At 39.6% G+C, this 25,935-nt stretch overlaps 1 protein-coding gene across 9 annotated transcripts in view; it reads right to left on the reverse strand.

Moving 5' to 3' along the window:
• SATB2 (SATB homeobox 2) overlaps positions 1-25,935 on the reverse strand; it is a 196,416-nt gene that overhangs the window by 82,723 nt on the left and 87,758 nt on the right. For all 9 annotated transcript variants that reach the window (XM_070508306.1, XM_070508300.1, XM_070508301.1 and 6 more), the window contains 3 exons: positions 22,483-22,609; positions 21,210-21,333; positions 10,164-10,266 (listed from right to left, as the gene is read on the reverse strand). In XM_070508306.1, coding sequence (XP_070364407.1) covers positions 10,164-10,266; positions 21,210-21,333; positions 22,483-22,609 — 354 coding nt within the window. The remainder of the gene's footprint in view (positions 1-10,163; positions 10,267-21,209; positions 21,334-22,482; positions 22,610-25,935) is intronic.

Here is a 25,935-nt window from a genome sequence, read left to right on the forward strand (position 1 = left end):
CAAAGTCTTTCACTAAGTTAAATTTTTAAAAATGTAAACATAACACGAATTTCCTCGACAAACCAGGACAGCATCCCATCTGCCGATATTAAATATGCCCAATCACTGAAAATACTTCTGACTTATTCTCTCCTAGTCAATAACTGTAGGTACAAAGTCAATTTGTTATATAAAAACCACTTTCTGTTAACACAAACACAGACAGATGATTTCAAGAGCTAAAGCTAATATTCCATATATATCAGATATAAATCCCACACCATTGGAAAAAAAAACTATTACCAGAAGAGTTCACTAAATATAATTAAAGAAAATATTAGCAGCCTGAAAGGGCTGAAGGGCAAAAGGAAAAAAAAGAAAAGCTAAGTCTTTTAGGACTATGAAACCTAAAGATTTTTTTCTTTCAATTTGTTAAAGAGAATCTGTCTCTGCGTTGAGAACTTGCTTGCAAAGTCTCTGCCTAGAGCAAGATATTCGAGCCAACCTGTTAACTCCTAATAAAACAAGGCTTGGAAGGAAAACGCTTCCAGCCCCGTAAGCTCAGTGGACCAGCCGGCATCGTGATAATACCATAGTACTGAGTTTCTTAGGTGTATTTTCCCCTTATTATCAACTTCCTTTTTCCATCATATTAAGATCCATAAAAACATATATATTTACCATAAAGCAACTTGAATCTCGACACCTCTGCATTTTGACAATAAAAGCTCATAGGACCTGTTATGTTCCATGGAAAAAGTGAGCGTTATCCACCTTTACCCTACTGCAGTCTCCACCTAGGCATCTGAACGCTATGGTCCCTTCTGGTTTCCAACAACGCTTTATCAGACTTGACATCACTGATCATTTCAAGTATTCCATAACTTTCTGTATAGGTGAAAGCTACTTATATCTAATAATATCTCTAGTTTTATTCTTTATTTTAATCTAAAGTTATAATTTCAGAGGTGAATTCAGCTCACGATAGAAAAAAAATCACATTTCAGAAATTTAACATTACTGTTTGAGAACATTCTACCTTTGCCAGTTGGCAATCAATGTGTATTAATTAATTAATTAACCTATTGAAGAAAAGTTAAGGAAACAACCCATAATTCATTCTTTTCCACTGGCAATTCTCTCTGATTTTATGGGACTTAAACATCTTAGGCCTTTTTTAAAGGAAAATACTCAACAAACTAGCTGGAAAAATCTCAAAGACATGCTTTTCTTAGGCTACATAAATGGTTCCTAATTTCTACTTAATAAAGGTGCTACTGTCTCTTTCAGTGGAATTGACTAGCTATTGCTAATCTTTAGCTCAATAACTAATTAATAGAAGAAGAGAATGATTCTAACTGATTACTAATTTGCTAAGGACATTTGTAATATGAATTAAACAAGCGGAGATTTTCTGTTTTCTTTTTTCTCTCAATTGAGACATCGGCATATAAAATTAGTTGCAATATAATATGTGCAAAAATAAAACTGTTGTAAGTGCCTATGTTCAAACAAGTTCATCTAGGTTAAGTTCAATGCTATTAATATTTACTAAGCATCTACAACACTCAAGGTCCTATGCGCACAGGGCTCTGAGGAGGGCACAAAATGGATGAGGGCCCCAGACGTGCTTTCAAGGACCTTCTGGCCTAGTAGGAAGATGATTCAAGAATCAAAATTACTATGGAACACGGAACTCAGGTGACAACTTGAAAGCCCCGATGGTAGAACTCATAGCCTAACTTGTACCCCAGATCTTTCTAGATCCATGGCCATTCCCTGAGGAGTTCAGGACTCCAAGGTCAGATAATCTCAAATTCTTACAAAGGGTAAAATGAAGGCCTTCCATCAGTCAGGCAAATACGTAAACTACTGTCTCCTATTGGCAAGTGTCTTGTTGGTGCTCATGTTATAGTACTCAACTGTCATGTTAGAGTGCTTACACAGTGCTCTACTTAAGAGCTTCAAGCCCCTGACAAACTTAAGTACTTTCTAGCTTATAACACTGTAAATCATCTGAGGAAAAACAAATAATAATTTTTATTTCATTGATCAAGAAACCAAGAGAATTCTCTGATTTTAACCTGCTGGTTTCCCCCAAATAAGAGAATGTCACCACAATCATACCAGACTTTAAATAAGCTGGACATTTCCTGGTGTACATACAAAATGTATGTTCTCTTTTTGCAACTCTTGTAGATCCTTCATCAGCCACCACCAGATCTATCTTTGTTTTTGAGTTTTTAATTTTGGTTCTGGGAAGGAAAATGGAAATCTGAAACTATAGGAAATCTAAAGCACACTGTAAGGAAATGCTAAGAATTAAAGAGACCTGAACCACTACAAATCCTTAGCTATGTCACCTCAGTTCAACCGCCTACTTCTCCATGATTTTCCCAAACATGGTTGGTCCAGAACCTTTTTCAGGTGTTCTCCTCACCAAGCCCCCATCCCAACCATGCTCTCCTTCACAGCTAGATAATCACAACACCCCCACCTACCCCCACTGCCACCACATAGCATGAGCTCCCTCATTCCTTATCACACACCTCATCTCTAAAACTTGTCTCCTTATCCATCTCCTTTCCTTTCCTCCAGGTTCTGAAGAAGACATAACTATTTCAACTTCTTTCAAAGGCAAAGCATCCTCTGTGCCTTAGATCTCATCCCTTCCTAGTTTGCAAGCTCTTGCTTATCACCCCTCTTCCTCTTCAGAGCCTTTGACCTCCACTGGCTCCATCCTCTTTGTCCTGAGTATTAGGAGGTGGGTGGGGAGAGTGTGTTACACTTAACCCTAATGCTGCTTTTAGATCTTTTCCTCACTAAGTCTGTATCTGCCATCCTCTTTGCCTTCCTGGATGCATATAGGTTCCCTTTGTTCTCACATTACAGGGAAATAGCTCCCTCCAATGTCGTTACAGTCCCCTTTGTTCCAAAGCTAAGAGCCTCCAATTACCTCCTCTCCTTTGCCTCCTCCTGGCACCCTTGATAACATTTCTCCACTAATAACCCATCTTCCCTTGGCTGCCATGAAACCTCCCTTTCTTCCTAATCACACCTTCTCAACCCATGGCCCTTTTCCTCTCAAAGTTTCCAATCCCCGCCTGTTCTCACTCTCTCTCGTTTAGAGAAAACTCCTTTGGTGTCATTTTAACTCTCATGTCCAAAAACTTGGCTGCAAAATCTCTTCTCCAGTTCTGTCTATTGGTAAGCTGGCTCCACATTGTGAATGGCCCAATGGATAGTTCTACCTAGTTCACCAACTCTCACTGAAGTATCAGCAAATTCCTCTCAATTTATATTGTCCTGTTTCTGTCAAAATCACCAAGAGTCACTTAAGCTTGGATTCTACTTTGATTTCTCTCTTTCCCACACCCGTATTGCATTGATCACTTCTCTTTCTCGCTGCTGCCACCAAAAGCCAAGGCCCCACCTCCCTCACTGTCTTCACCTCCATATATTAATGCACTAGATTCTATTTTGCCTACTTCCTCCAGGGTATACGCACTGCCCCTTTTCCTCCCAGCTGCCTCCTCTCCTGCCTTGCACACACTCACATCCATACACAGTTTTAGATGGGTTCTAGAGGATTTTTTTTTAAACCACCATTTTCATGATTTCACTCCTTTGCTGAAAAACCTTCAATGATTCTCAAAATGCCTCAACTGGCCTTTCAGAGTTCCCTAAGGTGTGGTCACTCCCTTCCCAATGTTATTTTTCATTGTTATAACACAAACGCTCCCCACAGCCAGGTCCAAAATATTTCTGCTCATTCACCAATGTTTGGTGCCACCATCAACTCCACACCTAGCCATGCTTTTCACCAATCAGAAATTGTAGAGATCGGGGCATCTGTTCTATTATTGTACCACAATAAATGCACAGCATTTAGACATACTGGACAACCACTCACAATTTTCTAAACACATCCTGCTCTTCTGCACCTCTCCATCTATACCCATGAACTTGCAGTTGCCTGAAATGTTCTTTTTCTTTTTCTCCTTGCAAAACTCTACTTCTCCTTAAGGCATAACTCATGTGCTACGTCTTCTCAAATTACTCCCTGCAAACCTGACACTCAACAGGTAGAACTTACGGATCTTTCTCTGTGCTACCACTGCAATAGTTTATGCCACTGCTATATATTTCCCAAATATACTTACAGGGCTGCCTCCCTCGCTAGGTTGAGGGCAACACAACTAGAGGTGGGAACCACATCTTACGTGTGTCTGGATGTCTCTCGCTGCTTCTAGCACTGAATATGGCCTGTAACAGAGGCATTGACTAAACATTTATTGAATTACAATTAGTTATTTAATTGTGACTGTAATTTTCTCACAAAGAGGGACTATATAATGGCTCCCACCTAGAATCCTGCCAGATATAAAAAGTAGATGCTCAAATTTATATTTGAATGACAAAATATATGTTATATTATTAATTATTTCATACAGAGCATAGGCTTTTTGGAACCAGGAACTGTGTCTTACACTTCTTTCAAATAATAAGTAAATGTGATGGATGGAGGCAGAGGAAAAGAAGGAGTTAGGAAAGCAGATCCTTTTTCCTTTTCCATTCTTTTTTAACAAGCATTTAAAATGGCTTATAAATCGTATAAATACAAGCAGATAGCAAGTTTGTTTCTTTTAATTTACAAACCACATTGTTGACAAATGATTGTTTTTCCTTCTTTAAACATTTATGAATAAACACATTCAGGCTAAAGGAGCAGCTACCAGTACAGCCAGAATGAGCTTCTTAAGATCCAAGTAAGGAATGAGCCCATGTCTGAGTTTAGGGTCCAAGGCATTGCTCACTCCCCACGCACCATTCTTCCAGTTGCCGACAGCACCAATAAGCTTCTGATGGGAAGGCCAGGTCGAGTAAGGTGGTCAATGAATGCACACACATCAGTGACAGTCACCGTGAAAACGCACAAAGCTCTCCCAAATGTTGGAAAACCAGTAAGATGGAAAGTGGTTGGTTGTGGAAGTAATGTTTCTATTTCCATGAATCCAATATTTACATCAAGTTCAAGAATTTGAGGCTGGTATTACTTTAAGCAAGGTACAATACAGGCAGAGGGCAAACTTCCTCGCCAAGCACCTTCATTCAGCTCCAAGGCTGAAAGCAAACGTCTTTCATGACTCGGAAGGACAAGGTAGACAAAAGTAACCTCCTCTTACCTCCTCAGAGTTAAACAACAGCAGAGGCAGCAGTGCCGGCAGTTGATGAAAGCGTTGTCCCGACCACCGATAGCACCACAGCTACGCAAGGGCCGCCTGATGGGCCCAGGTCGGGAAACATTGATCTCTCTCTCTATTCAACTCCGAGGCACCACTTTGTAAATGACACAATCAATTTTGGGTACAAGAGGTGCTTTAAATGTGGTAACATTATATCATTTCAGCTATAATGATCATAATTACTTATTTCTTTTAATCACAACCCACTTAACCACTTTGGTACAGAGGACTAGTTCAAGGAGTTTAATTTTCATTCAACATCTAATCTTTGTGTTTACTGAAACTCTTCACGGGCTTTGTTTACTGTCTGCTTGCTGGCCCGGACGTTTGATCTTGCAAGACTAGATCAGACAGGGTCAGATAAAATACTGATTACTAGAATAAACCAGGCTTGGGGAAGTAACACTGGTTTTTAAAATTCTTATTTCTCCCAGCTTTTTAATATTTTGCAAAATAAACTCAAATAAACAAATAAAATTAAGACGACTAGCAATCAGAGGGTTTTTGAGCAATGATTGAGAAAAGGAAAGTGATGAGGATCATTTTGCTTTCTGGCCAAAATGTGGGGTTTGCTTAGGTCCATTCATTCTAGTGGTATTACTTTATGACACAAATAACTTTATGATATTCATTAGTATTTGTATAAACTTTCAATGACCCTTTAATTCATGTGACATATTAAATACTTGAGATTGACCTGACCAGAGAGGATAGTTTTTTGCTTTTGGTGCCAGATGAAAGACACTTCAGATATAAAGTCATTTTCTTTTAACTTATTAATTTTCAATTAGGAAATATTTAAAATATATGAGCCCTTCCTTGTTAAGGCTCTTTCTTATTCTTTTAAGATCCCCTGTAGAAGTAGATTGAAGTAAGAGTATAATTTCTAGTGCTATTGCATACATAATTGCCACTTAGTTTCATAAAAATGATGGGGCAAGTTTAAGTCTAAATAGAGTTAATACAAAAGAAGAGTTAGGTTAAAAAAATAAGTGTCTTATTAAGATGTGCAGAATTTATGAAAGAAAAAGTGATGGGGTAAGTCCCACATAATCCCAAGAATTCTTGAAAATAATTTTGCAATAGCACGAACGTTTCTAGGTCTGTTGGGATTATCCTTGTGTCCAACATTAAAACTCATACACATTAAACAACTTTTAATATGGTCACTTCTTTCTTTCGTTTTTACACAAAACGTCCGCTTTTTATACTTGGGAGCTTAGGAGCTCTACATTGTAAAATCTAGGCCAGAAGCAATTACGGTATGAGATGAACAGCAATGAAAAATGCTGAAGAAACCAACCTACCCCAGCCACCACTCCATTTCCTTCCATATCAGAGCTCCTGGGGAGCAGGCTCAGGTTTTAACCTGCTATCCAACCTCTGTCTCCCCATCTATCCTGAATTAACACTAATGTTCACTCAGATATGTGTGCGTCAACCATGATTGTCTTTGAAATTAAAGGAAAAAGGTAAACAGACTGTGCTTTCCTGTGATCACCAGGGGAAAAAAGTTAACATGCTAAGCCAAACCAACTTAGGACTTTTTAAAGAATAAGTGTAAATAGTTTAGCTATCCTAACAACAAATTCAAAAAATCTACATTAAAATGTTTATTTCAAAACGTAGACAATTCCATTTGTATATAGTTTTTACATCTGTTTTAAATGATATCAAATTATTGATTGTTCATTTTTCTCATATTTATTTAAGCATTAACTATAGAATTTGCAATCTGATCTTTTTTTTAAATCTCCCAGTAGACTTTTATTTTTGCCAGGTTTTAGACATATTTACTTTGATCTTTCAGAGTATATAATTATTTTACTGTTTATTTATTTCTATGAGAAGAGAAAAAAAAATTTGACCTAGGAGATCTATATGTGGCAATTTGTAACAGAATCACATAGCTTATGTTTAGGAAATCATGGTTTTGATTAAGAAGCAACCATTTAGTTCCCACTGTTTTATTAAAACAGACATTAGCAGATAATAGGAAACATATTTAACAATGCAGGCTGCATTTAGTTTGGGACATCAGTCAGTTAGCTTGAGATTGTCTTCCATCCTGAATACCAGCCATGGTACCCGTAAATTGGAGACTTTGGGGTGGAGGCGGGGCAGGAGGAGGTGGAGGGAGGTAAGGACGGCCATGCAGCTCTGACTGCTGGGCTCTCAGGAAGATCCTAAGGTAGAATTCTGGTTTTGCTGCTACTAATTTCCAGATTTGAAATTCATCACTTCTTTTTCTCATTTTGAAAATGGATAGACAAAACAGGAATTTTACAAACAAAATCATTCCCTTCTCATGAGAAATGGATTCCGACAGACAGGAACTCCCACAGCGACATCTATTCATAGCATGAAGCTCCTATCAAAGGAAATGTGCCTGTGTAGGTCCAATACTTCCTTTTCTCCGAGGGTCGAAAGTTAATGAAACGCACTTCTCTGGGTGTTTATTTTCTGTGCACCATTATACCTGTCAGGAATTCTTTGTTTTTCCTCCCACTCCCTTGGTTGATGAATCAACACCACTTGAACTGTTTTACGGCAGCTTGTGTTTACTTCACACATACCTTAACCTTCCCTTTTCTCCTCCTACTGACACACACACACGCACACATACACTTTTCAACAGCGATGACTAGCTCCATCTCTTTGAATAGCATGTGTACACAGTGTCTGGCAGCCTCTTCAGGTGTGGATCCTTGACCTCCTGATTGAAATCAAGGTCTCAGTCTGCTTTTACAGCACTTAAAGATTTAACTGTGCATTTACTATCGCGGAAAAAAAAATAGAACTTGAAGAATTGCATCTCTAAGAAAGAAAGGAGAAAAGTAGAAGATATAATTATTAACATGCGTGTGAACAGATACACACACACACGCACGGATTCTGTAGTGGCAATTCTGAAAACACTAGAGTGAAGGGTTTCCAGTCTTTCTGAATGTGGAATTATACTTCAGCCTATTAAAAGAGGACGCTCTCTTCCTTTCTCTTATAACAGAAAGTAAATGGGATCTAAGAAATGACCTTGAAGCTGCGTAATTCTTTTGATTTTTAGCCAAAGAGGATATGTTCAAGCATTTTAACAATTTTATTTAAAAAAAAAAAATTTCTTGGAAGCAACGATTAGAGAAAAGAAACTCTTCTGAACTACACCATTATGTCTTATAATGAGGAGTTCTTCATCTTATCCTGTACAATAATTAATATTAATAATATCCTAAAGCAAGTGCTCAAACCAGAATCTAAAGGGCCCTAAGAATTTTAGAATACACTGAAAAGAAATGTATCTTAATTCATTTTTCAGTGCACTTAATTTCTCCTGGATAGTTCAACATCTTGACTTTCCTTACAACTGGTATATTTAGCATAAAATGCTCTCGTTCCTTTGTAATCAGAAATGTGCTGTGAATACATGTAAAGCTCGTTTCCTCAAAAAGTAACCTTGTAAACAAGCTCTGAAATACTCAACAGCCAACTAGCATTTCTTCAACACTCTGTCTCCCCAGAGGAAACCTGCAGAGAGTAAAACAAATTCATCCTCTACCTTTACCTACCCACCATAAACTGTCATTTGAACCTCAGATGGGGGCAGTGAACTGTCAGCAAGGCTATGAATACCTATAATAAAGCATGATGGATGATGTCATAATCATGCAAAATATGGACTGGAAGGACCCTAGAACATCAACCTATTATGGTGCAAGAAATATCCCAAATTCCCTCAGGGACTAGTAGCATTTTAATTGAACAGCATTTGCATTGGGGTGAGAACAAAAGAATGTTTCCAACATTGACAAATTTGCAAAGGCAAAATATCACTGATACGTTTAGAGGGCCGGATGGTCTAAATAGCATGCATTTATTATATAAGAGAACTGTATTTTCAGGACCAGACGCAACTCCATATTTAATACACTACTGCTGGTACTACTACCACTACTATTTATTATTATGAATCATAGGAGTGTTTATTAAGAGGTTACTTTGTGCCAATATTGACTTATTTAGTCCTCACAGCTAGCCAGTGATTTAGACACTTTTCTTATTTCCAATTTTCCAATGAGGAGATCTAGTTTTGATGAAGTCAAATAATTTTTTCAAGCTCATACAGCCAGTTAATGGAAGACAAAGACTTGAACACAAGTCCCACCTGACAGCAGGCTCACTTTGGTTCAACCACTGCTCTGGAATTGTCTGCAAACAAACACATCAAAACTCCATTTCTGACCAAAGATTTCCTGATACCAAAACAGTCATTCCACTTGTTAATTGGTACTTAAACTGTAAATGCTGAGTTAACCTACAATGACTGCTTTTAAATTTCCATTAATATATGGTTTATTGATTGAGCTTTTTAAATAGACAAGCCCGGGCTGGCCCGGTGGTGCGGCAGTTAAGTGCGCATGTTCTGCTTCAGCAGCCGGGGTTCGCCGGTTCGGATCCTGGGTGCAGACATGGCACCGCTTGGCAAGCCATGCTGTGGTAGGCGTCCCACATGTAGAGTAGAGGAAGATGGACACGGATGTTAGCTCAGGGCCAGTCTTCCTCAGTGAAAGGAGGATTGGCAGCAGTTAGCTCAGGGCTAATCTTCCTCAAAAATAAATAAATAAATAGATAGATAGACAAGCCTATCTAAAATAAACCATTTCAAGATATTTCCAAAAATCTTGGCCTTCACAGCCATCTCTTGTGAAAACTATAAACTTCATATATTAGGCTATGAATTTTACTTTTAGTTCTGATACCACCTTTGCTTTAAGGGAGCCAATCTGGATCTCTTGATGGAAATAATAAGAATCTTACCTTTGCAAAAATTATACACAACTTTATTAAAAATTATAACTCAAATTAACATAAATTCCAAAGAATCAACAACTCATTGATCTAAGAAACTGAAAATAGGCTTTAAAAACAAACAAGTCCATTTACCTTTAATCTTCTTGTACTTCTTATACCATCGCCCAAACTCCTGGCACTTGGTTGCTGACACGTTGGCATAATATGTGCTATTTACAATGGATGAAATCATACTCTGAAAAGAGAGAAAAACCAGTTAGTGTTCATAAATATGCGTACTCCTTTTTAGGGACAAGACAGGGCACATTATAGCCCACACCAACCTCCTCTGTCTTTTCAATTGGAAGTGGTCACCCTCCTGTAAGCTAAACTAGTCAACACCACACGAGTATCTAAATTCACTATCCCTTTAATTTCCACTTGTTTGATGACAGTGCTTTCTCCAAAAACCAACCCTGGGAAAATGCCAAAGATGGAGGGGACAGGACACACAGATTAAATGCAAAGGGAAAGAACAGTAGTGATTTAGGAACCAGAGCAAGAGGTGAGATCAGATGCTCCAGCATCCGTAATGCAAATAACGCCTTTCAGATGTTTCTGTTCCGCTTCCAACTGCAATAAGCTTACACAGCCAAGAATCTGAGAACATCCGTGCTACACACTGCAGAACAACATTTAGGGAAATAAGTTAAATTAATATAATTTATAGAAACGTGTGATTAGCACTTGTGTGAAAATTCACCAAATGAAAAAATTAACAGTGCTATTTCAGAGCAGGGGAAACTAAACATAACACTTATACTGTGTTTCAACCAAAAATGAATCAAAGCTAAAACTTTCTGAGTGCTTAAGTACATGAGTCCTTCTTGCTCTTCGTCTTCCTCTCCTTCCTCAGCTCAACCCCTTAGTTGATTTGTTGGTAATTGGGGTTAAAAGGAAAGAAAAGGGGAGCGTGACCTGACTTACCACTGAAAAATTAAAATTATAATGGCATACCTTGAATTATATTGCCTACAGAAATATGTTTTCAGTCACCACGGCATATTTGGACGAACATTTGTGACAGATGTTAACTTATACCTGAATTGACACATTCAGTCACATAAATTTATACACAGATTTAACTTCTGCAAAGTCTGTCTAAAAACAAATGGACATAAACAACTCAAGAGATCCAAACGACCTACATGAGGTTTTATATCCTGCCTTACAATCTCATCTTTCTTAAAAAAAGGTATCCCCAGATACGGAGCAGCTGAACAAAATCTTAGAACTTCCAATGGCATTTCTGCAAAGGAGTTGAGATAAAAAGGATAACAATAAATCAAAGCAATGGCAACTTATTTACCAGGAGGTTAACTGCCAACAGACAGGCCTGCATAGACTCCCATTTAAAACAGTTCCTTCTGTGAGCCCATAGACCCCAGCTCTTTTAATCACCATGCAGTACTAGTGGGGGAGGGGGATCCTAATTCAATTCACAGAAACCTCTTTGGCCCTTTCTACGTAGCAGATGGCTATCCTCCCCCACTTGCTGATCTCTAAATTACAATTCTGTTCTCTAAGGGGAGATAATAAGGTGAACTCTTTCAATCTGAGGATCTAAACACAGCCCTGGGAACACAATGAGCCAGCATCACCTGAGCATCTCAGAAAACTTTCAGAGCCTTGCCTGCTACCTTAGAGGGTCAACGGAATCTTCACCTTCCTGAGGCAGGGTTCTGCTTTGCGTGTTATTAACAAAGGAGTAAAGAAGTCTCTTGGCTAGCTGGGCTAGTTCCCTCTCTGGGCTGAGCTTTCCTCTCTGTCCTAGTCTGTGAGACCCTTGAGGACAGCGACTGTGTCTGTTTCCTTTGTTTTTCTTCTCCCTCATGTCTAACACAGTTCTGATGTGGGATATCTGAGTCACTGAAATATAACAGATGAAAAGGGACAGCGATGAAATCTAAAAATGCCAAACTGAAATGTCATAATAATGAAAAATTTAGCATGAAAGAAGCCTAATAATAGATACACCAGCCATACTGGTGTATGTGAATAATCGCAAATGTACTTGTCATCGCTCTATGTTGTTTGTATGAATGTTACCCCATGGAAAGGCACAGGCTACACAGCCATAGCAGGAGTCAGACCTAAACCTTCCATTGCAAAGTGGTCAAAAGCAGATGGCAATGGAAAGTATCTCAAGCACTGTCTGCAGGTGTCCCTCAACTCTTCCTGGCTCATAAGACCAGGCCACAGACCCGTATCACTCTGACGACAGATAGTCCACCTTTTCCTCACTCCTCCGCCTCCCTATTGTCTCTGCTCCAGATGCATATTCACTGACACAGCACAAGGCCAGTATTAATCTGCATGGCAAGGAAATAATATCTGAGCTTCCACTGGCTCCATCATCAGATCCTATACTAGAGTCAGGTTCACACAACTCATCTAAAAAGGAGGAGTTGGCTACCCAGAGATGCAATCAGATTTGTTCTCTTCCTCAGATTATCATAAACTAGTTTTCATCTCTACTGATAACAGAACAAAAAGTAAATAGATTTAAGCTATAAACTGAGCAAAGGAATTGGGTAGCAATTGGAGGCAGTTTCCTAGATAATAAGAATCTTTAGTCACCAGAAAAATTTCTTTGAGTTTGTGGCACATTTTATTCATTAATTCCCTGTAGGTCTTTACACCTAGTTGACACTCAAAATACTTTTACTGGTAAGACTTTTTATAATTCATCCTCATAGAGCTTTAACAACAGAAGAGGTACATTTTGGGGATATTTTAGATGAAAGGTTATGTGATGTCTCATTATTCCAGTTTCAAGCATGAACATTCTCTAACCCTAAATTAGACCATTACATTCTGATAGCCTAAGTCTGAACCACTAGGCCTCACTAGAATATTCTTGACACATAGTGCAAGGTCATCTTAATGTTAGTGTCAATTTATTTTTAAAAAATCAAAACAATTCATTATAAACAAAACTGAATGAGGCTAACACAGACCCAGCACATGCTGACTTTTACTCTACATGGAACAATGTTCTCCAGAGGTCCTGGGACACAGAGAATCTGCATTTAACACATTTCATCCTTTCTATGGCCACATTTTTAAAATACTTTAAAGTCACTGAAATTGGGATGCATTTTACAATCAATAGCATCTTAGACCTGATGAGATATAGTTGCTGCAAAATGGGAGGAGTAATGATTAAAATCTCTTCCACCTACCACCCTGCTAAAAATATCTCATTTCCATTTACTGCTTTTTAAAACATGTATACAATTCTGTAGTTTACAGTTGTCTTATATGTTTTCTAATAATTCCAGAGCAACCATACAATTGGACTTTTTGGATCCACACACCTTTTTTGATAAATGAACAAGATCTGAGTCTACTTTTTCAACCCATAATGCAACCAACTCCTGGGAATCCATGTTAATATAAAGCAATACTGATACAAATAACCCAAAAGATATGTGTATTGTTATTTTTGACACTTAAACAAAGGGACATTCAGGCTACATTAAAATGACTTTGCATTTGCTAAGCATGCTCCACTTCTCACAGTGCTGGGTTGTGAGAAAGAAAGGAGGAGGGTACACACAATGGGCAGTTGAGGCAGCCCCTTTAGACTCTCAGTCACAGCCAGAAAGACGACACGGACAGTGACTGTAAGCAAAGCTATTTTATGAAAAATATTACGTATTAAAATAAATACAAAGATTTAACGGCTTCCCAACTACAGAAACTTTTTGAAAGTTTCAGACCTCTTTGTAATCAATTGTGAAATTTTAAATATGAAGATTTTAGATGGGGGATAAAATCTAGGTTTCCTCGTCTTCAGTCACTCTGACACATAGTTTTCTACTTATCTTTGAAAATTATTTTTTTTTAGTAAGTTAGTTGAGGAATTAAAATACATCAGAATGAGTTACTCCAGAGTTTACTAGCTGATTGGAATTTGCCCTAAGCCACACAGAAAGAGAACATTATAACACCGTTAGTAATACTTACTATAGCTGAATAGATTGCCTTATGTAAAAATAAATTTTCTTTTCTCTTTCTGAGACAAATTTTAAACTCACTTGTTTATTTTTCACTAGCCCAGAGAATAGATGTCAGTTGTGATTATAAGTAGGGTTCCATTTTCCAAACTGAGGGCCCAGAAGCTCAGAATGAAGAAGTATCTTGTCCTAAGTCAAATCGCAGTGGGACGCATCTCAAAGACACCACTACCGGGCCGCACTATTTCACGGGTCTCTGAAGAAGGGAAACTCATTAACGAAAGGAAGGAAATATTCACCACCACCTCCACTGCTAGCACCAGCTCAATAGCAGATTCTGCAACCAATTCTTTAGACAAAGCAAGAAGCAAAGTGACAAAAAATAAAACAATGTTGTGACCTCAGGCCCCTTATATGAGTTAATTAAGGAGTTTAGAATCAGAGAAAACTAAGGAACCTAAAGGCAATTTAAAACTTAATAGGAAAAGCAAAGCAATAAACACAGGTTAAGATGATTTGCACAATACATTTGGAAAGACAAAGATCCGAGCATCCCCTTTTCCTCCCCCTAAAAAGAAAGATAAAATAATTGGATATCCTTCACAGCATTCCCCTTGGCTTAGTGAGATTTATTTGTTTGAACAGCAACGTTATACGAAGAGTAGCTAAGCTGCAGATACACAATACACTGGCTACACAAAAGAACACTTTAATCCAAAGTGAACAGTTACACGTTCCGTCAGTGAGAAAGCCCTGTCTAAGCAGGAAGACTGCCAGAGTTGGGGGGAGTTGGCGTGAGAGTCAGGGGGAGTTGGTGTCTTGTGCCTCCCTTTCCACGTTAACATGGAGGAGACAGCGCGACGCAGGCTATGAATAATACATGCATTCTTTGCTCGTTTTCAACCTTTTCATTCTGCTTTGTGATATACTAAAAAACATAATAAACATGAGTATAATGATACTTCAATTAAGTATTTAGTAAAGGGAAAAAGCTGATTTGGAGGAATTTGTCACGGAAAATTCACTTAATGTCATTTGGCAGCCTTCTCCCATCCCTTTCTGAGCTATGCTATCAGAATTGAAAACTTTTGCCATTTCAGTTGAAAGAAACCCTTCCTCTGGGCTTTGGAGTATGAAACGACTGCATTGAGAGCTTCTCTCCCAAGTAGTCACTGAATGGCTTATCTGATGGTGGGACCTTCTTCTGTGAAATTGGGATCTTGATACCTGTCTCAGAGGGCTGCAAGGATTCGGAGGGATGATTTGTAAAAGGCCTAGCACAAGATGTGAAGGCAACAAAGATCAGCTCTCTCCCCTCCACGTGATCATTTGATGTGATTATCTCCATTACTAGGTTAGGAATTCTTCTTAAGCTGTCACTCGTGAGCCTCCTTCAACATGAGTTCACGAGGCTGGACCTCAAACTAAAACAACCTCATGTGAAAATAACTGAAAGGAACTGTTGGCAACTGGTTAACACGAAACCGGATGCATCCCCACTACATACGTAAATTTAAGATTAAACCAAATGGACAGCTGGCAACTGGTTAACACAACGCTGGCCCATGCAGTTACCAGCCACTTGTCTGCAGATGAGCACTCAATCAATTTGGGTCTCTCTAATGGCCCAATTATTTTGGCATATTGTACACTTAAGTTAGTTCTTTACTGACCCCATGGGCAAGGCTTCCTTAGGTGACAGAAATAATTATCCTACAGTGTACACCTTTAAAAAGTTGTATACACACTATATCACCATCAGACTGGAAATCTAGTAACACTTTCAAGGTTCAGCAACTTCTGTCATTTTGTTCCTCAAATATTTGGCAAACAAAACCTCAACCAGGGGCATAGGACAGAGCTGCTTTAAAAACATATCTATGTGCTAAGCGAAATAAGCCAGCACAAAAGGACAAATATTCTATGATTCTACTTTATGAGATATCTAGAATAAGCAAATTCACAGAGACAGAAAATAGAAGAGAGGTTACCAGGGGTTGGGGTGGGGGAATTACTGCTTAATGGTTAACAGACTTTCGGTTTGGGGTGATGAAGAAGTTTTAGAAATCAATAGGGGTGAGGGTTACACACATTGTGAATGCAATTAATGCCACTGAATTGTAAGCTTTAAAATGGTTAAAATGATTAATTTCATGTTATGTATTTTTACCACACACAAAAATTTTTTAAACATGTCTACAGTTTGAGAGAACACATTGGGGGTGGCGCAGGGGGACAATGGCAGGTGCACGCATTTGCAAACTACTTGTTCTTTCATTGCCATTTTCAGTGAACAAGACTATCTCTTTAATCATTCCATGTGCTCATCATCACAACCTATGAGGCAGATAAGGCAGAAACTGTTAGCTTTACTTATTTTAATGGATCAAAACCCTGAGGACCTGCGGTTTCGTCCTCAAGTAAAAAACGGTAAGACACAAAAAGATGTGTTCATAATGTTTTCATATTGGAACAGTTGGAAAAGACCATTGAATAAGGGATACCTGTGCCTAAGGTATGATAAAGTAAGATGCTTCAGGGACAGACTATGTGGCAAAGGAAGATGCTGGAAGTGGTGACTCAGGGGAACATCAGAGGAAAAGGAAGAGAGTCTCAACAGTTAAACACATTTTGAAAGGTGAAATCAAAAATAAATACACAGAGACACAAACACAACCTATACTTTCTAAACATCTGGCCAGTCAAGAGAATAGCTAAATCATGACTTCCCTCCCTTTAAATATATATGCCTCAGCCTACAATTGTTGCCCTCTTATGGACTTTCCCACTCTTTTCTTCTGCCTTCAAGGCTGCTCTTTTGAACTGTGGACCACTGGGATCTTCAGGAAAATATATACTAGCCACTGAATCATTCCTTTATGCAATTGCCAAACTTGAATGAGGAAATACCTAATATGGTTTGGTTTAGGGGCAATAAGGAGGAATTATTTCAAAAACAGGTATCTTTTACTCATGAACTGAGACTATTATAAATAACCCAATAACCTACCTTTCTCCTTTGAAGTAGTAGTATTAGGTGCTTCACTCCCTTCCTCCTAAATTCAAAGCGTAATCCCTCTCTCATCTTCACCACTCTCTCCCCAGCCCACCATAAAGGACCTGACTCTCAATCGGGACTCCAGCAATGCTGGTGGAATACATGTTTGAATTACTGCTTCACCTTCTTAGAATAAAAATGTACTCTTTTTCACATTACATAGGTTGAACTTAAAAAAAACGGATGCACCTGCTCTCTGACAACCACCAACAAAATGGGTGAGCTTTCCTCCACATTGAAATGCAATCTAGCTATGCAATAAGTGAATAATCTGGAACGTTTATGGTTAATAACTGTCGGATTAATGCTGGAGCCCCCATTACATGTCCATGCTGGCTGAGAAGGACTACTCCAGTAAGATTTTCTGTAATCACACAGCATACCAAAAGCCTAAATCAAATCACCCCAAATGTAAGGAACAGAACTGAGCTCCTGTTTGAAAATGTACCGGGTGTCAACCACCAAATTACTGTATTCACTTCCTAGTGGAAAATATTTTAGAGCTTCCAAGAACACTGCACAAATGATAAAATTTTACAGGACTTTCTAAAAAAAAATTTATATTTAATTTATAAAACACATTAGAGCAGTGGTTTTCCACCAAGATGGGTTTTACTCCCCTCATAGGACATTTGGCAATGTCTGGAGACATTTTGGCTGTCAAAACTGTGGGGGAGGGGGGATGGTGGCATGCTACCAGCATCTAGGGGGTAGAGGCCAGGGATACTGCTAGACATCCCACCATACACAGGACAGCCTCCTACCACAAAGAATTATCCAGCCCTAAAGGACAATAGGGCCAAAGTTGAGAACTCCTACACTAGAATAACAACTACGTGCAAGACATACATTGTGCTGAACGCCGAGAACACGAAGATAAACAAGAGATGGCTTTGGCTATTGTGGGCAGTCCATCAGCCATGGGAACTTGGATAACACTGACAACAGGCTGTGAGAAGTGCTGTGACAGGGGTGTGTACAAACGGCTACTAAGAGCAGAAGCAGCAACTGCTCCACCCAGGAGCTCGGGGTACTTCACCAGCTGTGACTTTCCAGCTGGAATTTGAAAGATGATTTTTATCAAGTAGAAAAGAGCAGCACATGCTAGTCAGGAGAAATCACGTATGCAAAAGCAAGCATCAAACTGAAGGACTCCAGGGTCACCAGCATTGTGTGCGGGGCTTCCAAAGCCAGAGATTAACACAGTACATCTCCCTGGAGGGCCAATCTCACATGGACAGAAGCAAGGTAATAATTTAACCAGTAAAGTGATTTTTATGGCACTTTAAAAAATATCAAAAACACAGGTATATGGAGTAGAATATAAACTTTGCACAAATTTTTTAAAAAACACAAGAAGTTGTTTTGTTAGCCTTGTAATGCAAAGGATACAAGGGGACTAGTTCTGTTTCTCCCACCGTCGGGAATATTTTGGTGAAGTATGAGCCGTGGCAAATGTTCCAAAATAAGTAATTCCGTGTGTCTGGAGCACAGAGTGGGTGCAGGTAGAGGGAGGAAGGGGCTCTGGTGGGAAATCAGGCTGGACATGTCATCTTGACGCCTCTCACTGGCTCTGCTGTGCCCTCGGTACTTGCTACAGGCTGGGCAGGGGGTCATGGAGGCTTGGAGACAGGAAACAGCACAGTATCAGTGTTGGAGAAGCAGGTGGCAGGAGAAAGGTTGTGACACATGACGACTTACAATATTTCAGATGAGAGGTGATGTAAGTCTGAGCAAGGCAATGCCACAAAGGAGGAAGATTTCAGATATCGAAGCTGTAGAATCCATAGGATCAAACGTAAGAGGGACGAGAAAGAACTTTTTAGGTTGGGGAATGAGGTGGGAAAGCAATGAGACTAGAAAAAGGGGGGAAAGGGGGGTTTTTAAGGTAGGGATAAAAATGATCTCACGTGAACCTCAAGACAACTCTGCAAATTAAGTGAAGTGTGTAGATGCAATCATGCCCAGTTTATAGATGAGTTTAATGAGATGCTGGGAGTAGACGGACCTGCCCCAGAATCACACACGCAACAGAAAAGAACTGAGCTTAGAGCTCTGGGCCCTCAGCTCACGATGGGGTTCTCTCTCCTCATGTGTCTCTCATCACATTTTACAGTTATTACCAAACTTGAGAATCACAACAGATCAGTTTTGACCAAATTCCCATAGGCCTTAAAAACCCTAGATAAAATTCTGAACTGGTGATATTAAGTTAGGAGCTTGTGCCCTCCAGGCAAAGCCCATTTTGACTTCCATGTGAATCCAAGAGATAGTTAATTGTGACTAACAGTGAAATTCAGGACAAATGATTAAAATTTTTTCCAAAATTGTTCTTTTCTTTTCTTTTTTTTTTTTTTTGAGGAAGATTAGCCCTGAGCTAACTGCTGCCAATCCTCCTCTTTTTGCTGAGGAAGACTGGCCCTGAGCTAACATCCGTGCCCATCTTCCTCTACTTTATATGTGGGACGCCTACCACAGCATGGCTTGCCAAGCGGTGCCATGTCCACACCCAGGATCCGAACTGGCAAACCCTGGGCCACTGAAGCGGAACATGCAAACTTAACTACTGCAGCACCGGGCCAGCCCCTCCAAAATTGTTCTTTATCCAGTCCCTGCATATGATTAGAATAATTCAAAATATTTATTCTTTTAACTTCATAAGTAACCACAATGAAGTAAATTAAAATTCTAGCAACAAGCTTTAGCCCCTACATTTGTACCTATATGCAGGTATTGAAATGGCCTGCATGAAAGGTGTAAGCACAAGAACAGGCACATAAGTGATGGTCAAGAACTACCACTGCCCCTTTCTATCTAGCTGCCAACTACTCAGCAGCATGCCTCCTTGATTTTTTTTGGAAGGAAAAATATTAACAGCATGCTTTGCTTCAGAGGATGCATGTTCCAAAACACTCCTTAAGACACACATAAAAATTATTCAGTGCCCACCAACAATATCATGTCTCAATAATAATAGCTGATACTGTCTATGGAGCATCATTGCATGCCAGGCACCAAGCCAAGAATTTATGTGATTTATCTCATTTACTCCTCATTTATGACAGAACTATTACTATCCTGGTTTTCTTACAAAGAAATAGGCTCATAAAGGTGAGGTCATAGAGGCTTGTAAGCCAGGACACGAATCCAGATCTAAGTGATTCCAGAATGCATGTTCTTAAACATTAGGCTTCCTGCTTCCCCCGAAGACCCATTATTCTAGAACACAACTCAGGGTGCATCAAGTCTCTATGGTTCTTGCCACCTTCCCTTGAACTTCATAGACATGTAGTCTATTGTCTTAAATCAAGTGTTGCAACTCATGCCAGGAAATGGATTTCCAGTTATGGCTTTAAATAATGTCAACTTGACTTCATTTCACAGCAGTCCTAAGCCACTGCCCATAGCCACCAAAACATCATCTCAGCATTAGAAAAAGTGGGGCCATCACTCGTGACGCAAATGGAAAAGAAGCCCTTTCTTCTGCTGTCCTTCCTTTGATCCTCTCAATCTCTTTAGTTTATGATCAGTTCACTAAAAATGGAAAATTACTTTTTCTCATGATGCATTCTCACATGGAGAATTCACTATAAAATCTCCACAAATGTGTATGACCTAAAGATCATCCCTTTCTACTAGACAGAGAAAAGGCTCAATAAAGAAATGTGAATAAATTAAGATAAGCTTTGCATGGCTCACTCATGTCATTGACCAAGTAAAGCAACGATCTGGAGCCAGAGCTTTGGGAGGGGAGGTGTGGATTAGGGTCTCAACTGGCCACTTAGCCAACAGAGTAAGCTGCAGCAAGTAAAGTATTTCTCTGAGCCTTGATTTCTTGATCTATAAAACGGAGACACTGATACCCACCTCTTTTGATATATGTGAGACATTAAAGATTGTGAATGTAAAACATTTTAATATACTCCCATTACATCAAAACTCTCAATAAATGATAACTTCTACAATAAAAAGCACCACAATCTCCACGTTTTTCCCACCTAAAACGTGGTGTGACTATAAATAAAAGACAGAGACGACAGCTGTCTAAGCAGTGGTGTCCCTCCTACTAGATGGGCCACCAGTGGCTTTCCACATCTCCCAGAACCCCAGAATACTGACCTGGGAGAGAGGGCATTCTTTGGCTAATGTGCTCTGGTTCATCTCTTTGAGTAGTTCCTTTAAGGCATTGCGGACTGTGGCATGGTTCCACTGCTCCGCAGGCAAGTCTTCCAACTTCGAACAACTGGAAAACAGAGCAAGAATGAACGACATGGCCATGCAAACCTCACTAAACGGCCTCAATGCCACCGCCACTCCCTGGTCTTGCGCCAGTGTCAGGACCGCTCAAGAATGGGCCTAAGGAGGCCGTGAATGAGGGAGGGGAGCAGAACTGCTTCTCCAGGACCTTGATAGAGCCCATTGCTGTCTCCTTATGTTGGTTATCACATTAGCCTGAAAAAAAGAGTCATTTCAGATACAAAGAAATGCTGATTTTTTAAAATAAGATTTCTCAAACCTGCTGATAGAAATGGCATGTAGTGTGACTATAAACTTCCATAATACCAATTTAATTATTGGACATTCCTAAGGTTAAACGTAAACGAATAGTCCGTCAGATTTGAAGCTTGAAGGCCCACCCTTCACCCTCATAGAACAATTCAGAGATGCTACTTTCCTAACCAAAATATAACTTTTAAGAGAAGACACTAAAGCATTCCTAGACAAGGATGGGAATGTTGGGTTCCTATTAAAGTACAAACTCTCCAAAAGGGGCGAATTGAAACCTTTACCCTAAAGGATAACTTCCCTTATATCACATGACTTGCAGGCTCTTCACATACAAGACTCTACAGAGAACCTCTAAATTCTTTAGGGCATAATTTGCTCTGGATGCTGTATCTGGGGGAAAAAAAGGAAAGAAAGCATTCCCAGAATCTCTGTGGGCCACCAGAGAGGGAAGAAAAAGATGTCCAGTGCTAGCACCTTCTTGGTAAGCCTGCTACACAAGCACAAAACTCACCCCTCACAACACAAACCTGAAACGACAGAGGTGTTTATTCTTCAAATACTACGTGCTAAGCATTTAACCAGAGGACCCATTAAATTAGGGGCTGTGGAAAGTTCCCCTTCAAGGGCTGCAGATTTTTAATGATTTATCAGGCTTCCCCTAGGTTACCACTTCACTGCTTCTGAAAACAAAACATAAAACAGTTGGAATGCGGACTATAAAGATGCCGGTGAAGTGCCCCTCCTTCCCTCCTCTCTCGCCTTTTTTCATTTCATCCAGTGTCTAGAAATTAACAAAGATGGGACATGCTGATCTCTGTGGTGACTCCACGATCAACAGAGCAGCTCCGAGAGTAAGGAAGGGCAGATGCTCAGGGACACCCACCTTTGTAACTGGATTTTCAACGTCACAACATGATAGACATCTTGCAGCATGTCGGCCACTGTCGCATCAGGTGCATCTGTCACATAACTGAGGGGGAGAGGGTTCCACCTCCCCAGCTTGATTATTCCTGCACAGAGAAGAAAAATACAATAAACACATACCTGCCATTTATTAAACCTTCCCACTGTTTGTTCAATGTTAAGAAGGTCATTCAATAGTCAACACTCAAGGCCCACTCAGTGATATTTTACGACCCAGTGCAACAACCTATTTCTTTCTGGGTGACCATTGAGTGAGTTAACTATACAGGAAGATGAGAAGGAAAGGATGAGGCTTCATCATGGACAATCAGTTCTTTTATGTTTTCCTGTTTCTTAAATTACTTAGAAAACCATACGGTTACTTCCTTCCCCCAAAGTCTTGTTTTACATTCTAACTTAAGACTGATGCTAAATATACCGGACTGCTGATTTCATAGACAAAAAAAATAAAAAATAAAAAAAGGAAGCCTTAAGTAAATATAAGATTCGGTTTTGAATTGTACAAGAAGATTCCTGTGTGTGGGCTCAGCACACACACAGTCACATCCTGCTTGTGGTGTGATTCCCCGTGCGAACGGCACTGGGAGCTGATGGAGCAGTTAGAGTTCACTTCCAGATCCGCGTCTCGCCAGGCAGAGGCTTGTTTTCCAATAGCACAATGATTGACCACAGATCAGAAATAGCAAAGATCCCTTCAGCTTCCTTTTTCTTTTTTTTTTTTTAATTCCTCAGCTCTTTTTAGAGGGACCATGGTCCCCTTTCCCTGTGGATTTCCTGCTGCATACGGTAAACACGTGTAACAATGGAGAAAGAATGAAAATCCTGGTCAAACCCGGGCTGCGTAGAGCATGATTTTAGGAACACCCTTGTTATAGGAAGATTCATGGGACAACTTCAGCAACATGTGGTGAAAATGCTAAATTATTCCTCAGATGGACCCGTCTGATCTGGTGCATAGGGCATACATAACATTGATGAAAAAAATAAAGAGGAATCCATTTCACAAACAACAGAGCAACACAAGTTTTTCGCATGCTATGAAAAATCTAACGGTCTCCAGGATGTCAGAAACTGTCACACACAAAAAACAGCTATGTTTTAGTGATAGAAGACAAACAGCATTTTTATTTTTGACAATACAGGTGAGTCCAACTATACTGTTCTTTCAAAAAACATTTTTTATCCTCAAAGAGGGAAAACACCTGTATACCCAAGTGACCTTTTAAAAGCTTCACAAAATGATGGTTTACAGCTATCGGGGGATGTTCCAATAATAGGAAATGAACTTTCTGGTCAGGGCACGTCCTGTCCAAGATGAAATAAATGAATGCGCAATGCTTGACATAATGCTTGAAAACAGGGAATAAACAGAACAAAAATATTAAAATGATGCACTGTTTCAGTATTAAGATTTAACAATCTGGTGCTGAATATGCTGCAGTGTAAATAGCGCCTGGACTCAGATCCAATGAAGTAACACAGCTCTCATTCATAGTACCGTATGTCTCCAGTTCTGGCTCCTTAAGTCATATTTCACTTGCCAAGAAAAGCTGTTTTCTTGTGGGGATAGTTTTCCTACCATTCTCTCCCATGACAATGAAAAGTGCACAGCACGCAGCACGTAGCAGTCATGAAATGAACATCCAGGGCCCACTGGACAGCCACCCATAAGAGGCTGGATCCGCTTCCTTCCTTCTTTTACTCCTTCTGACATTTGAAAATACTAAAAAATACTGTGTAACATCTAACATATCTCCTTTTCTTAAAATCACTTTAAAAAATCATTATGATAGCCTATAAATGAAGTATCATCTAAAGACATGATATTTTATTATAAGAGATTAGAAGGGGAAAAAATGAAGTTGACAGTTGTGCCCTATGATAGGCGAGTAGAAGAAGGTGATTTTGTGGGTCATCCTTGTTTCTAAGATACAAAGGTAATGTGAAGAAACAAGAAACGAATCCTGCAAACTTCCATGCACGGCTCTCACGGGGATTCATCCATGCTGTTGTGGGTCACTGTTCATTCTTTTTCATCGTTGAGTAGTGTTCCACTGTAGGAATATACCACAACACAGCCGGACAGAACAGGATGTCTCCGTATGATTTCATTATACAAAATACAAGAACGGGCAAGACGAATCAATGAGGACAGAAGTCTGCAAGCAGTTACCTATAGACGGCAGGGACACGACTGCAAAGGAACAAAGGGGATTTTCTTGTTTTGGTTAGTCGTTTCGCAGGGATAAAAAATGTCAAAATTCATGAAACCGAACACTTAATATGCATATATTTTATTGTGTGTAAATCATACCTCCATTAAAAAAAGCATTGAAGGGGAGGCATCTCTACAGGAAATGACAGACAAATCACTCTACTGGAAATAGTAATCTCCATGTAGGTAAATTCTCTCCCCACCCTGATGAGCTGGAAGGAGACTCGTTTGGGCTAGAATTAGACGCACACAGGTGTCTTCACAACTTAACACCTCCACAGGGAGCAGCTGCTCCAGGTTGGTCTCTACCTATTGGAAGAGAGCTGTTGGCACACGCTATTTTGAGGCAACGGGACGTGGCCCGAGCTTTTTCTTTTTCGCACCGTATTGACTAATCTGCACAGTCCTAGAAGTCATGTTCTTTGCTCAACTATCTACCAGGGCCTGCGGATGCAAGATCTGCTAGGACAGCTGCATCCAGAAGGCTGCTCTCCTCCAGCCAGGCAAGGCTTGGAGTAACTCTTTTTTAATAAGCCTTTCCTCCAGACGGGGTCTCTGTCTAAAGTATTTGCCCTCTTGGGAAATACATTCCTTAGATATAGTCCTCTTTCCCTGATATAAAATCCACAAACATATTACTTGGGTTAGTGGTCAAGAGTCAATTGAGGAAATCAAATCAGGAAGCAGTATACATAGGGACTAAGAATGCAGGCAGTCCAGTTGCCTCTGTTCACATCCTGGCTCCTCCACCCACTAACTATGTAACTCTAGAAGTTACCTAACTTCTCCATACCCCTGTCCTCTCATCTGTAAAATGGCACAATGAAAGTACTGACCTTATCAGAATATTGTGCAGATTAAATGGAAGGCCCTTAGTACAGAGCCCGGATATAATTCATCTCAACAATTGTTTACAGTCATTATTTAGATGTTTTTAATACTTCTTAAAAGGAAGATATAGTTGATTTATTTCAAAAAATATTGACTCAAGGATTTTTTTAGGACTTCATTGTCTTTCGATTTTTAATTCAGTCATGTGCCTCTAAAAGGCCTGTTATTTTAAATCACAAAGGAGGACTGTAGGTCAATTTTGTCCCCCCTTATAGTCCTGCCTTCCCCCCCATTCATTTCTTCCATCCTTGCTCTTCAGCACCCCCTTTCCTTTTACCTATAAGTGGGTTCAGCTCGCTTCTACTT

The sequence above is a fragment of the Equus asinus genome, chromosome 4 (genome assembly GCF_041296235.1).
Source record: "Equus asinus isolate D_3611 breed Donkey chromosome 4, EquAss-T2T_v2, whole genome shotgun sequence".
Lineage (NCBI taxonomy): Eukaryota > Metazoa > Chordata > Mammalia > Perissodactyla > Equidae > Equus > Equus asinus.